Genomic DNA, 14,419 nt, shown 5'->3' on the forward strand with positions numbered 1-14,419 from the left:
AAAGGAGGAAATGGTTTTAATCACTTCTATTTTACAAAAACCTGGTGTTTTAGTAAGAGGGTGTGAACACTTTGAGAGCCACTGTTCATGAACCCAGCTGCCACAGCTTCTGGTCAGGGAAGTAAATCAAATTGTTTTTTGTTTTTCTTTGCCTCACAGCATAGCTACACATCTACAACCTCCAGGTAACCATGGCACAGGCTTCTTGTGTTGCTTTTCTGGTGAACTGATCTTCCTTAAGATAAATAATGTCCAGCCATTTCCGTTAGTTGACTGTAGCAGCTAACCTTGCTGTGTTGACACAGCAGCCTGGACTCCAGAAGGAAAGCTTTGGGTGGTTTCCAGAAGCTGAGGCAAGCAAGTTCATAACAAGTTTAATCTGACACAGGAAAACACTGTGAACATGTGACAGAAGATCAATGTATGCCTTAAATCACTCATTTTAATCATTCAGATCCACTTTTAACATCTGTTAGGCATCGTCTCCACTGAGAGGCCCGGACTGACACAATTTGGGGAAAGGGTTTAGGTGAATGTGTGCTGGTTCTGACTCACGCCTCACACATAGAGGCCTGGGATAAATTATCAACACTACAGAGACAGAGAGAGATCAGTGGGAGGGTTCTGGACAGTCCCAGGCAAAAGGTGCAGCTCATAAAAATCCCTTTCTTCTACACACCGTTTGTGTTCAGGTTACACCATTCTTTTCATCTTTGTTTTGTCTCCTTTCTTAAGCACTCTATTGTCTTTGTAGTTCAAGTTCCCATTTGCACTTTCTTCCCCTCACCAGGTTTTTGAAGAGGGACGTGACCTCTCTGGTGAAAACGGCCAAGTTCAGGAAGCCTGTGGAGATTTCATTGTTGTCCTGACTCAGGTGGCTGTTCCCCAAGTTCTCCATCACCTCAATGTACTGCTCTTTGTTTTCCACGTGTGCTAAAAAATAAAAATAAAAAAAGACACAGACAAGCAGAAGCATGAAGATTGATCCAGACAAAGAAAAACAAATTACTCAGACTTGCACTACAAGTTCAGAAAACTTGATGATGGCAGACAGAGTTTGACTAACATGTGGGATAGATTAGAGCAGGAGACACATAAAGATCCATGTTTCTGTGGTTTATATGACTCTTTACCAGGGGTCATGACCTTAGGCAGATTAAGGACTTGAATCTTCATTGAGCATAAATTGGTTTGTCATTGGCAAATGTTTGTTTACAATCATGTGAGACATTTATGATCCTATTAGCAAAATGATCCTCATCATCTCTTTTGTCCAATGTGAAAAACAACTCAGTGAAACAAATGTTACATTTTATCAATTTGATATTTTGTTAGAGAGGCCTAAAAAGCAAAGAGACATTTTATTTACGCTGCTGCTGCCCCATGTTTTAATATGAATATATATATAATGTTATTTCTTAGCAGCCATTATATGCTCATACTTTATATCTAAAATTTCCCGATTGAGACGGTGCTAAAATAACTTGATGAAAACAACATATGTACCAGTTTGTCTCATACTGTCTGTCAGAATGCTTCATCTTAAAGAAAAGTTTAATTGAAAACAAACAAAGTAACAGTTAAAAAAATAAATAAAAATAATAATTCTGTTATTAGTGGAGAAGTTTCTGGGTTTTGTTCTATTCAAAGTAGCAGTACTTAACCAAACAGACATAAGATGGTTCAAAACAGACAAGAAAAAGCTTTTTACTTGAGTTTTATAAATCTGGGAGGGAGGAAGCACCTTCAGGATTTACCCTGAACCATCAAGGGGGAGTTTTTGAGTGGGGGATTTCTAATTCTTACCGACTGACTTCATCCACCATTTTGTTTCAGATACAGTATTTCCCAGTACAAACTCAAGGGTGTTTCCAACTGTGAGACATGAAACATTTTCCACCTGCATTGCACATGTTCCATATCGCACATGTGTAAATTTCAAAGTATGGTAATAATTAAAACTGTTGATTCTGTCCAAGCAATTTCACTAAAAAGTCAGTGGAAAAGTGTAGCAATTTTTTTTTCAAGTCATTGCAGATTTTTGAGTTAAATCACTCTTTGGGCTACAGGAGAAGAAAGAAAAAGCTACTTTCAGGACTAAATCCCAATGTTTTACCAACAAACATCATAAAACAGTGTTAAAAATCACTTCATTGTCACAAAACATTTTCAGCATTATCAGACATTTAATAAACCCTGAAAGAAACCTACCAATGGGCATTAACCACACAGGGTTGCCATGACATTATGCGCCAAGAAAATGATGCTTCCATGTTGCTTTCTGACACCAGCAGTGCAGCATACAGAGTTTGATCCCTACATAAACCGTACAAACAACGTGTTTGGTCACATGGAGGCACTAACAGAATGAATAAATAAAATGAAACGCTAACGTGACAGAAAAATAACATTCCCGGGCCTAACGTTGCAGAACACGGTACATCTCCCCTCATTGATCTAAAGTAAATATGAACCATTTACAATGGGAGCGAATCAAAAATGTCCCACATAAGTCAAAGACAATAACTGGTGTTCATGTGTCACAACACCTCCTTCATTTTCTGGAGGTTGGAACAACCTAACCTCCTCCCAATGTCCCAGTTTTCTGTGATGAAATTTCAGCTTGTTGCAGGATGCTAAAGACCATTTAAAACGTTGCATGAAGGTTCTAAACTACACACCTGTCTCTCCTTTCCCATCCTCAAAAAGCAACAACACAATAGCTCTGCATCAGCAAAATATATTCAGTTTGTTACATGCTTTTCATGAAGTACGTTCTCTATAAAACCATCATTTATAGTTTTATTGCTGAAAATAAAGGCTTTTTATTTTTGTAACAGGAGCATGTTTCCATTCCCTGTCACACTGAGTGAAGTAGGAGACATGACGTTCTCTCTGTCAGCTGACGTAATTTCTATAAACAGAGTGTGAAAACTGACCAAAAAAAACCCCAGCTAGGGGGAAATAGACTTTCACCTCACAGTTATTCTAACTACCCCCAAAAGAGAAAGGATGTCAACATTTACCGTAACAACAGAGAATTATACAACAGGTAAATTAGGGCAAACATAAATGCCAAGAAACTTTGATTTTATAAATAAATTCATGAAACTCACAAACCAAACAGCTGAATCACCAAAAAGCCTGAGGGTAATTTTTCAGCCGACCTTTAAAAGTTAAATACCACCAGAGAAACTCTACACTGACTGGTCTGCAAGAACACACACAGAGTCACAAACCGCAGCAATGTGGAAGAAAACGTGTACTTAGAGTTGATGTGAATGAAAAGAAGGCGTACCTCACAACGTGTTATTGCATGTGTGACAAGGTAGGGGGTCATCTGACCTGCACATGGGGGAGGGGAGGCTGCACAACTTACCCTATTTATGTAGAAGTACTAAACAGTCCTCTTATTGGCCTCCAATCATCACATTACCGGAACTCCTCCATATGATTTTACTTAGATATACAGGAAGAAGATGGAACTAATGATGGACTTCTACTCTACACATACGGGAAAGCCGCTGACTGTATCGGGTTGCCTAATTCAGTGCAGCTGCCTGGTTCTGGCAACAAAAAAACGTTGGATGATTGAAATAGGAAGCAGGATGTTAACCAGAGAAAACGGTTTTCTGAATGCGTTACTCAGTTGTTTTGAACATTTTTGAGAAAGCGCTCACATCTGACATATTTCTGCTGAATTACGCTGACAACAGTCTGCATGACACACTCTCACTGGGAGAACAACCTGGGCTGCTGGACTTCAAGGTCACTGAACTGAGCAGCGGATTGTTGCCAAAGCTTCACACGCCATTTACTTTCACACAGACACTTCTAAACCACACTCCCTCTTTTTAATATAAAAACATTTACAATCATCATAATGCACACAACACATCCTCATATGGCATAGTAAGGTAAAATATGTGGAGGCTTCCTAAAGCACTAAGCTGTTCATCTTGCAATAATAGAGGCTGACATTTATCCCAAAACAAGCTACTAAACAGGCATGCTTTCCATACGGTAGTCAAGCAATTCTTTAGTACTCTTAGGTCTAAACACGTAAATTAGAACCTTTAATTTTTCCACAACAGTTTGGCAAATGGTGCCAAATTATATGTTATTTCATAACATCTTCCTCATACAAAGGGTGTATTATATGAAGACTGAAACTACTTACGATACTATTTTAGATTTTGTTTCAAACTTGTCCACTGCTAGTATTCACACTTGTGGAGCCACAAGTTGCTGAGAGGTTATTTTTTTCAACCCCAAGTCAACTTTCAAGACTTGAAGGGGCAACTCCAAGACAAATATCAACTCTGTCAGGGGCAAGGCAAAGTCAATAATTTATAAGAGGCACTGTCCAAAGTGAGTTACACTTTTTTGAGGTTTTGTCAAGTCTAAAATCCTTGAGATGGAAGTTAAAATCATTTTTCAAGTCTCTGCATAGGAAGTCTAAGTCAAGTCCCAGCACTTTGAGAGACGAATCAAAGTCAAGTCGTATGTGCTTGGTTTCTAGTACAAAATGGATGGCATATCTTTCAGGGACAAGTCCAGGACAAGTTGCATGTTTTGAGGACCAAGTCTAAGACAAGTATCAACTCTTTGATGTGTAAATAAAAGTCAAGACCCAAGTCTTTGGGGATCAAGTTCAAATCAAGTTTAAAGAGTGCAAATCCAAAGAAGTCACATATTTGAGTGTCAACTACAATTAGGTTAAGATTATGTGAATCATAAACAGTAACATTGCTAAGTGTTATTGCCCACTAGAATGCTATGTTAAGATTTCCATGATGTGATTCTTTGCTGCTGTTTGTGTAAAATTGATGCTCGGTTGCTGCACCCTATCATTGCCACAAAGAGCAGCGGCGACCATGGTACCCCTCCTCCACCGCCCCCCTCCATGGTGATGGATGTATTGCTTAGGTGCTTACAGAGTCCAGACGTGTGTATAGCTTTAATCGTCTTCTTCATCCTCTGCAGAGTTGAGTTGTCCATCTCCAGACACTGCAACACACACAGAAACAACATTTACACACAGAAATTAAGCAACTGTCTGACTAATCTACATATTGGGAAGATAATTTGAGCATCGTTCAGAGAGACATTTGAGAAACCGTGTCTGCCTAAATGTCTCACAGTGTGTGACTAAGGCAGACAGGTTTTATCCAGATAACTGTCTTGGCTTGCCATTCACAGCCCCAGATGATGCAAGAGCAGTTGTGTCACTTGCAACTTTTCAGGTTTAGGCTGTGCTTGGATGCAGACCAGAGGCAGGTTTCTACCTGGCTCCACTCTGAATGAGCAGTAAACCTTGTTCAAACCACAAGGATTGAACCTATTTATTTAGTTTATGCTCCTCACACAGGCCACTTGTTGCAGTAAGCTAGTGTTGAGACTCCACCCAACAGGCACCACAAATAGCTCAAAGGAGACAGTAATTTATATTTGACTGAGACCATGTCTTGTTGCATGTTGTTGTTTCCCCAGCCCTGCCCTTCGTAGTTAAGAACTCTCCCTGTGTGTTGAATTATTCATCAAAAAGCGCAAATGTTGGGTGTATTTATGGAAAGCTACAGTTGGAGAATGGAAAGTGTTTTAGTGAAAGTTGCTGCCTCATTTGAGCTTTGCTTCATAAACTGGACACAAAGAAACATTGCATTTTCACCAGCCACTTCACAAGGTGAATCTGTTCAATCACATGGCAGCAACTGATCATATTTATCTCTCCAGACATGGGAAAGATGACATACTGAAGTTCAAACCAACGTCAGAACAGAGAGGACAGGAACTTAAGTGAGACTAAACATGACATAGGTGTTTGTGCCAGACTAGTATTTCAGAAGCTGTTGATTTACATGGATTTCAAATAACAATTTCTCTGGAAAATAGTCTGGACAAATAGAAAATACTCAAGGAATGGAGTTTGTAGGATTACAAATGTCTTGCTGCTGTGAGATGAGAAGAGCAGACTAGTTTAAGATGATACAAAGACTCAGATAAAGCTCAAAAATCCTCTCACTACAACCAAGATTTGAAGAATATTATTTATCTAGTACATATGCGAGCACAACACTTTGAAGAAGACCTGCTACAGCAGCAGACGACCATGCTTTTTGTCTTTTCTGTCAGTTAAGAACAAGAAACTGAGGCAACAATTCATACAGACTTATCAAATAACGACGAAAGGAGGAAAAATGTTTCCAGGTAAAATTAGTCCAGTTTTTCCATCGTCACTCAGACGCACCATAAAAACATGGATCCATCTTGTTCTGTATCAACTTTTAAGGACTGGTGGTGGAAGGGCAAAAGTTTGGAGATATTTTTTTGGCACACTTCATAGATTTAAGACTGTTCTGAAGGAGACGAATAAAAAATAATAAAGATGAAGTGTATATCCTTAAAACTAAGAAAAGTGCGTCAAAAATTGTGGGAGATTTTAGTTTTGTTGAAGTCAATGACCTGAAATTGCTAAATATATTTCAATCTATGAGTTAGTCAAGGGAAATTTGGTCAATTCCAGTCTCTGTTTGCACAACTGGTGCATCTCTGCTTTCCCTCCATGCATCAGAAAAGTCAAGCTGACCAGAAATCCAGTCCTTTCTGCAACAGATAAGGAGCTCTGCCTGTCTCATGTGATTAAACTTTAAAAGCTACAAAGTTTGCGTGAGAGCTACTCTGTGTGTAGCTGACATGTGATCCTGTATTTCCTACATTACATACAGAACTCTATGCCAGAAGTTTAATCCCAAGAGAAACTTTTCAATCTCTTTACATATCCCTTTATAGGACAAAAAAATATATTTTCTTTTTTGCTATGATCTCTCTGAGTCTTTGCCTTTAATCAGGACAGATAAGTAGCAGCCAGATGGGGTGTGTGTGTGTGTGTGTGTGGTTTGGGGGGAAGGGGGTTAAATAGCGTCTGTGCCCTAAACCACAAACATGCCCACACATTCACCCTCGTCATTAATCAAGATTCTGCTTCTTGGGCAGACTAAACATTATACCCATATCCAGTTATAAAAAGTGTGTTGCCCTTACATCTGTGTGTCTCTGTGCACACATGCAGGATTCCAGCATGGCTCTCCCCACTGAGCTATTTCTGTTATGTATTTTCCAATAGATCATGTCCATAAAATAAGGAACCAAACCCCAAGCATAATGTATCAGACAGCTGCAAAAAACTGGATTCTCCAGTCCAGCTTTGCTCATTGTTATGGTTCTAAACCAAAGAATTCCTAAAGAAAACCTTAAAATGTTTTCAGTCTTATTAGAATATCTGCACTGCATGCATTATTTTAGAGAGTTTTGCATGACATGAATTCATTTTCTACACAAATTAGAAATCCTCTTTTTATAAACAAATAATTAAAAAAAATCTGGGTGACTCTAGCTGATGAGATCCCTAATGAACTATCATGTTTTGTCACAAGATGAGAAAGGATGTGTGTGTGTGTGTGTGTGTGGGTGTCCGTGCGGGTGCACGTGTGTGTGTGTGTGCACTTGAATTATTTGTTTTCTGGCACGGGTTCATGGCAACTTCTCTCTCCGTTTCCTCCTTTGCCTGAGGATTTTTGGGAGGAGACATTTCAAATAAACAGAATTGCACACATAGGCCTCAAACAAGCCTGAAGCCAACCCTGCAGTTCAAATAAGCAAAAAAAAAAAACCAAAACAAAAAAAACTGGCCTTCACCACCATGCATTCCCAACTAGGACAAACACAGCCGCGCATGATTAAAGCCACAGGCACAACACTCTGTCAACGGGTGACACTTTTTGTGACATGTGGCCAGTGTTTGTCTGATTCCTGCTCGATCGAGGACGTCCAGTTCATTCCTAAAAGGCAACATTAGTTTATGTAACTTTTACTGCCCTCATGATGCAAGTCAGTCCACACTGAATGCTACAGAGAACCAACATTCAGCCCATTTTTCCTCAACAATGTAAGAGTGGAAAAACAGGCAGAGGCAATAACAAAGCAGAACAGCATGGCCTGGTTTGTGTTATTAAAAAATAGCAGGGTTTTTAAAAGTTTGCATTTCAAAAGAAGATTTTCCTTCATACGGTTTATGAAATGTACAACTTTTCAAAGTCAAATTTGTATCTTTAGAAGTCTCATCTGTCCATTTTTGGTGTAATTTTTTTTTATATATCTTTTCAGCACACAAAAGTGAAAAAATATTCTGTGTAAGAGACAGTAGCTTTAAATCTAACATAAATTGAGGACTTAGACATTTATCCTCATTTAGTCATCAAAGCATACAGCTTTGTCTGAGATTTATTATGCTTAAAACAGTGCTTAAAAAGACAAAACGGTGAGAGTTCTTGATTCATCCAGTAAATAAAGAACAGTAAAATATTCTGATTGTAGTCTAAGGCAGTAGTTTCCCGACCCTGGTCCTTAAGGCACACTGCCCTGCAGGGTTTAGACGTTTCCCTGCTTTATTACGACTGATTCGGCTGAATACGGTTCAGCAAACACCTGTCAACTGAAATCACCTGGGCTGAAGCAAGGAGACACCTAAAACATGCAGGGCAGTGAGCCCTGAGGACCAGGGCTGGGGAAACACTGGTCTAAGATGCAGCACAGTTTCTGCACAATTTGAATCAGATGGCTGAAAGAAAGCTCCCCACCTTTTCCCTTCTTACTAGAAAGACAAACTCAGCTGTCTGGAAATCTTTAGAGCAACAAAAACGAAGAATTGACTTGGAAATTAAAGAAGTGCTCAGAAGTAACCTCAACCTTCTACAAAAAGTAAAGTGGAAATTAACTTGTCTACCACACAGCTGATGATGTAGCTTGACTAATTATTATTAATTATATCATATTATGCTGTTTTCTGCACTATTATTCAGCAAACAGATTTTCATGCAACCCCTCAAACATCTACTGTATATCATGTTTTGATGTCAGAACACATGAACCCGTGTCGTTTCCACTGATGTCAGATAGCCTAAAGGTGTATTAAACTAATTTTTTGTGATAAAATTTATGTTGATTTCATGTTTCTTCTTCACATTTCAAAGTTAAACTAAAAGATAAACAGCATGACAGAGTGTGACTCTTCTGCAAAGATCCTCAGCAGAAGCAGGATGCATGTTAAGCAGTACTTTACAAATAAATAATGGAGTCATGTATGTTATTGGCGAGTTTAAAAAAAACTATATTTTACAATAAAATCTGGGGAGCTCTTTTTTATCTTACACTTTACTTTCAGTTATTGTTCTTCTGCTTAGCAAACGATATTTCTAGGCTGCACAGTGGAACTGTTGGCAGCATGGTTGCCTTGCAGCAAGAAGGTCCTGGGTTCAAATCCCCGCCTGGGGTCTTTCTGCATGGACCTTGCATGTTCTCCCCATGGATGTGCAGGTTCTCTCTGGGTCCTCCAGTTGTCTGCCTCTGTCCAAAAACATTACTGTGAATTTCTCCCGAAGTAATTGCCCTGAGGTATGAGTGTGTGTGCATGGTTGTCTACAGGATGTTGCCCTGTGATGGACTTGTGACCTGTTGGGGGTATCTCCCACATCTCACCCTCCAACTGCTGGTGATAAGCACCACCCCCCACCTCCAGACTCTGCCAGGAGAAACGTGTGTAGACAATAGAGGGATGGAAGGATAACATCTATAAAAATTGAGTTATTTCCAAATAACTTCTGACTGGCAGGTCTCAGCATCCAGCAGCCTCTGCCTCAACAGTAAAATGTTTTAAAGTTGTTCTGTTCTATTTAGTCTGATTTACAGTGACAAGCAGTATGGCTATAAGATTTATCTGTAAACTAACAGAAGAAGTTAAATTAAGATGTGGTTCACTTTACTTCCAAATCAGACTGTGGAGCAAGTCATTCTACAGTCTGTTTCACTTTGCTTGTTTAAAATTTACAATTAGCAATTAGCAAAAAATATACAGAGGTATTTCTGATAGCAGTAAATGACTGGGATGGATTAAAAAATGGGAGAGTAAAAAGGTAAAGGCTTCAAATACATTCATTATTTTTCATTTTTCATTTTTATTAATTTTCTCTGTCAATTTTTTTTCACATTCAGTATTTATTTAATGCATTTTTTATTTGTTGTGACATTTAATTTTGTTATTTTTCTATATTCTGTGTTTATCTTTTTTTTATTTACTGTCGCTTATTTTAATCAAACATTGATTTATTTTTATTTATCCTGTTATGATTGTGTCATTTTCATCATGCAAATGGAGGACGAAAAAGCAATACTGTCTTCAAGAATCATCCAAAAAGAAAAAAAAAATCAACAACATGTATCGGAGATCGGTTAAACTCATGTCAAAGTAATTGGTATCATCCTTAAAAACCTATACAGGAATATCTCTAAGTGGCATTATTATGAAATTACTTAAAATGACACAAACATTAAAAAAATAAGTCTATAAAAGTTCCTCTCTAATCAAAATTGCTTTCTCTTAAATTCATACAAATAAAAACACGATGCATTTAAGACTATCTGACAAAGAGGAGCAGCAACTTTAAAATGCCCTAACGGCCCCCTCCTGGTGACGCCACTGCTTTACCTCCGGAATGGATCACTAAATTATTTGCTGTTTTGACACCCGTTTATGGAAGATGAAACCGATCCGAAATTTGAAGTGGGATCTTGAAAGCGTTTCAAAAATCCGTCCACAGGTGAGTGTGTTCGGCCCATTACCTGCAGCGGCACCGCTAAGAAAGCCGAGCAGGTAAACAGACAACACGGAGGCGAACCGCCTCCCACCGCACCATTGTTCCTACCTCTTCCACGGCTGACACGGTGTTCTTGCAGTCGCTCATCTTGGACTGGAAGCTGGAAGTCCCGGGCGAAGACAAATCCTCGTTTGTCAACTCGACAAAATCCGAAATACTTATTCGCTCCGGCATGTTTCTAGAAAGAAAGGGGCTCCGAAATTCACCGAGCGAAATAGTGTGCCAAAGTTTTACGCGCGCATGTGATTCCCATTTGAAGAAGACGTGGAGTCTGTTTGCTTCGCTTGCGTTGAAACAGACAGGCTCGAAAAAATGTTTAGTCCTTCAAAGAACCGGTTTCGCACAGTAAAGTCACCTAAAGGCAGAGCTGAGGTCGGACTGGACGTACGCTCCACTTAGCAGATGTGTGCGCCTAGAGATCCTTCTGCGCGTTCCGGGAGGGAGGGAGGAGGGATCTCTGGGGAATCACGTGGGGAAACTTTCTGGCGCAGTGGAACAAGCAAGGTTGTCTCTTTCATTAATACCTCTCATTTCTATGCAAACTCCTCAGAGCTTCAAGAGCGGTCGCCATGGATAAGCAGAAGTCTCTTTCACGATGTGAGCTGCAGGAATTTGAATGAATAAGGTGAAGGAATTAAAAACTCGGAGAATAAACATTGTTCATCAACGCTGAGTTTCTCTTTTAATTTAAGCTGCATGAAACGCAAATTTGTTGCAAAAACCTGGCAGTATGGAGGTTTGCATGCAGAGTTCTGGACATGCTTCTTATCTTGGCTTAGACTCTAAAGTTCCTTATTCATGCTTCACAAAAGAGACGCTTTTCATTGAAGCAGAGTTGCTGAAGTCCCTCCCTCCCCTGCAGCCCCTGCACTGACATTTCCTGAAATATTCAGAAAACAACCAGAGAATAAAAAACTGGGAGAGAGGTTGAAAAAAACCCTGCAAGAATATGTGATACAAGTCCTGCATGCCTGACATTGTCAACCCTGTCAGCTCAAAGAAACGAGGCGTATCAGTGAACATTGCCTCAGGGTGAGCAGTGATATCATATATTTTAAAGTAGAGATGATAGGAGGAAGCTGCATTATTTTTCTGTCGCCAACTGCAAAATCTGCTACAAGATATACAGAGAAACAGTTCCAGCTGTGGGGAATAATATTCTTGTTTTCTCTGTGTTCATCAAAAAAACCTTTACTTTGTGAAATAAAGGTTTTATTTGAGTTGCTACTCAATAAATGCAAGAGAAACTAGCAAGCATATTCATACCCCAGAACTTTTTCGCATTTGGTTACACCACGTCCCCAAACATCAATGTATTGTATTTGGGTTTATAAAAAAATCTTGTGAAGTTATAGTAAAAATATACAAATTTTTAAAATCTTTTTGATGAATAGCAATCTGAAAAAGCGTGGGGTGACATACAGCATCTTTACTCTGAAACCCCAAAGTAAAACCTAACCATTTACCTTCAGACAACATCAGAGAAGTACCTGAGAGGCACGCTGTTACTCTGGAGGAGCTGACAAGATCAGTCGCTCGGGTGAGGGAATCTGTTGGCAGGACAGCCATTAATTACATGCTCTACAGAGCTAGACTGAAGTTCATGGTCGCAATGAGCAAAACTGTGGAAAAAGTCATGAGATGTGAATACTTTTGTAAGCCTCTTATCTTGTGGCTCAACTATGTGGCCTTTCAGTGGATCTGCTGTTAATAAACACAAATTATTTGCTTTTTGTTTACTAAATAACTCAAACTCATAGAAATGTCTAGTATTTTATTCCTTGTGACGGTGCACAAACAAACATGCATTAAATATAAAACTGAAAGTGTCCAGAAGCTTTTCAAACACTTTTCTCTGGAAGAGCTAAAAGGTCCATCCGGGAGCAAACAACCAGCCGCCTCATTTTCCCCCAGCAGTTTCGTTTGAGCAAATAGAGTAAAGTCTACAAAGTGAAAGCTGTAAAACTTCCTCTTTAACCTATTAATCATTATGCAAAAGCTCATTGAGTTATGGAAGTGAGGCCATGTAGTAAACAGCAGCATACGTAGATCTGGTGACCCACTTTGAACTCCTCATTTGTTCGCTGTGTGTGTGTTTGAATATTCATTCGGGAGAAGAGAAAGACAAATGGACGGATTAGATCCGAGCACTTTGCACTGATGCATTTATCACCGCTGTGATGTGAGTGCTAAATATTTGTGTCGACATTTCCATGTCTGCATGCACACATGCAGAGGCTCGCAGCGTCCCAACAAAACGCTCCTTCAGCTCCGTGGTGGCCTCATGTGAAGAAGCTATGTCTTTGTGTGTTTGCCAGCTTTTCAGCCTGGAGCTCATTGTAAAGTTGTGCAAATTGGTCTTCTCAGGCTGTGAATGAAGTAAACCCATGGATTTAGAGACAATGGAAGAAAGTGACAGGCTGTTGAGGAATTTTTTTACATTTTTTTCAGGGACAAGAAGAGCTTAGAGCTGGGAAGGTGAACCACACGTGAAGAAAAGGTGGAGTGAGAGAATAAAAGAGTTGAAAACAAGCTGCGTTGGCTGCGTTCATAAACTGAAGTGACTCATTTAATGTTTTCCCCGCTTGTCTCCACCCTTTTCTTAACACCCCTGGCTTCTCATACATTGTCATTTCCCTTGTCAACAAACTCTTCGCTAACACTGCTTACAGTGACTTTACTCTTTCCTTCCATTTCCAGCTAATAAATCACTAATATCTTTGCAGTGTTAGGTATTCTTCTCAGGTTTTCTTTTTCTCTACAATACAAACATCTTTCAGTGAGGGACGGTTACAGTGGGCAGGATTTCCGTGCTGCATGCTTCCCAGCAGCAGCACTGGGTTCCACTCTGCAGCCCAGATTGTTTTGCTTGTTGACTCAGCTCTACAAGTCCTGTTATCAATTTACAACCAATGTCAAGGAAAGGGGCCCAGGCTTACCGTAACACACCCCCTCGCCCGGTCAGCACTGATTACTGAAAACAGGAGGGAAGGAGGAGGAAAATGGGGAGAGGGGATTTATTGTTCAGCTGGAGTATTTCAGCCCACTGCAAAAAAAAAAAAAAGACTTGGTGGTGCTTTAAGCATAGCATGGGGTCTGATTCATAGATTCATCTTCTGCCTTGTTAAAATGCATTATTCCTCACTAAATAAATTAGCAGCATCCCTTTAGTCCAGTGCCTTGCATGCTCCAGGTGAAAACCTGAATATAAACCTCCACCCGTGTCGACAAGACAGCGGCAAACAGAAATATTGTCTGCTACCTCACCTGGTATGGCAACAAAACCTTTTTGAAACTGGAAAAACTTGTTTTGTGATTCATACGAACCTTTCATGACAGACACACTTTCACAATGTCATAGTGACGACTGGTAATTTCATCAGAACACATTGTTTACCACCTAGTAAGCCACTTGTTACCTGCTAAGCTGAGCAACATGCTGGGAAAATGTCATTCATATAAATGCAGCCTATTATTACATAAACACTCAGGCCCTTAACAATGAAAGGGGATCCCATATTTGCCAAGAAGGAACAGGTACAGAGTGAAGAGGAGGGGCCTAAAACTGAGCCCTGTGGAACTCCCTAATCACACAAGAGATTAGTGATGAGGGTGATGACAAAGAGGCCTTCCAAACTCAAAAACTCCAAGCTTATCACCAAAGGTAAATCATCAAAATACCAGTTGAAACATACAAAAAAAAAGTT

General features: G+C 39.7%; 1 protein-coding gene across 1 annotated transcript in view; it reads right to left on the minus strand.

The window, feature by feature from the left end:
- The window catches only part of asap3 (ArfGAP with SH3 domain, ankyrin repeat and PH domain 3), a 35,735-nt gene extending 24,483 nt beyond the window's left edge, over positions 1-11,252 (minus strand). Inside the window, 3 exon segments of the mRNA XM_032547461.1 lie at positions 788-933; positions 4,938-5,010; positions 10,761-11,252. Of these exon segments, the coding sequence (XP_032403352.1) occupies positions 788-933; positions 4,938-5,010; positions 10,761-10,886 (345 nt within the window). The 5' untranslated portion in view covers positions 10,887-11,252.
- Positions 11,253-14,419: the final 3,167 nt, after the last annotated feature.

The sequence above is a fragment of the Xiphophorus hellerii genome, chromosome 19 (assembly GCF_003331165.1).
Source record: "Xiphophorus hellerii strain 12219 chromosome 19, Xiphophorus_hellerii-4.1, whole genome shotgun sequence".
Lineage (NCBI taxonomy): Eukaryota > Metazoa > Chordata > Actinopteri > Cyprinodontiformes > Poeciliidae > Xiphophorus > Xiphophorus hellerii.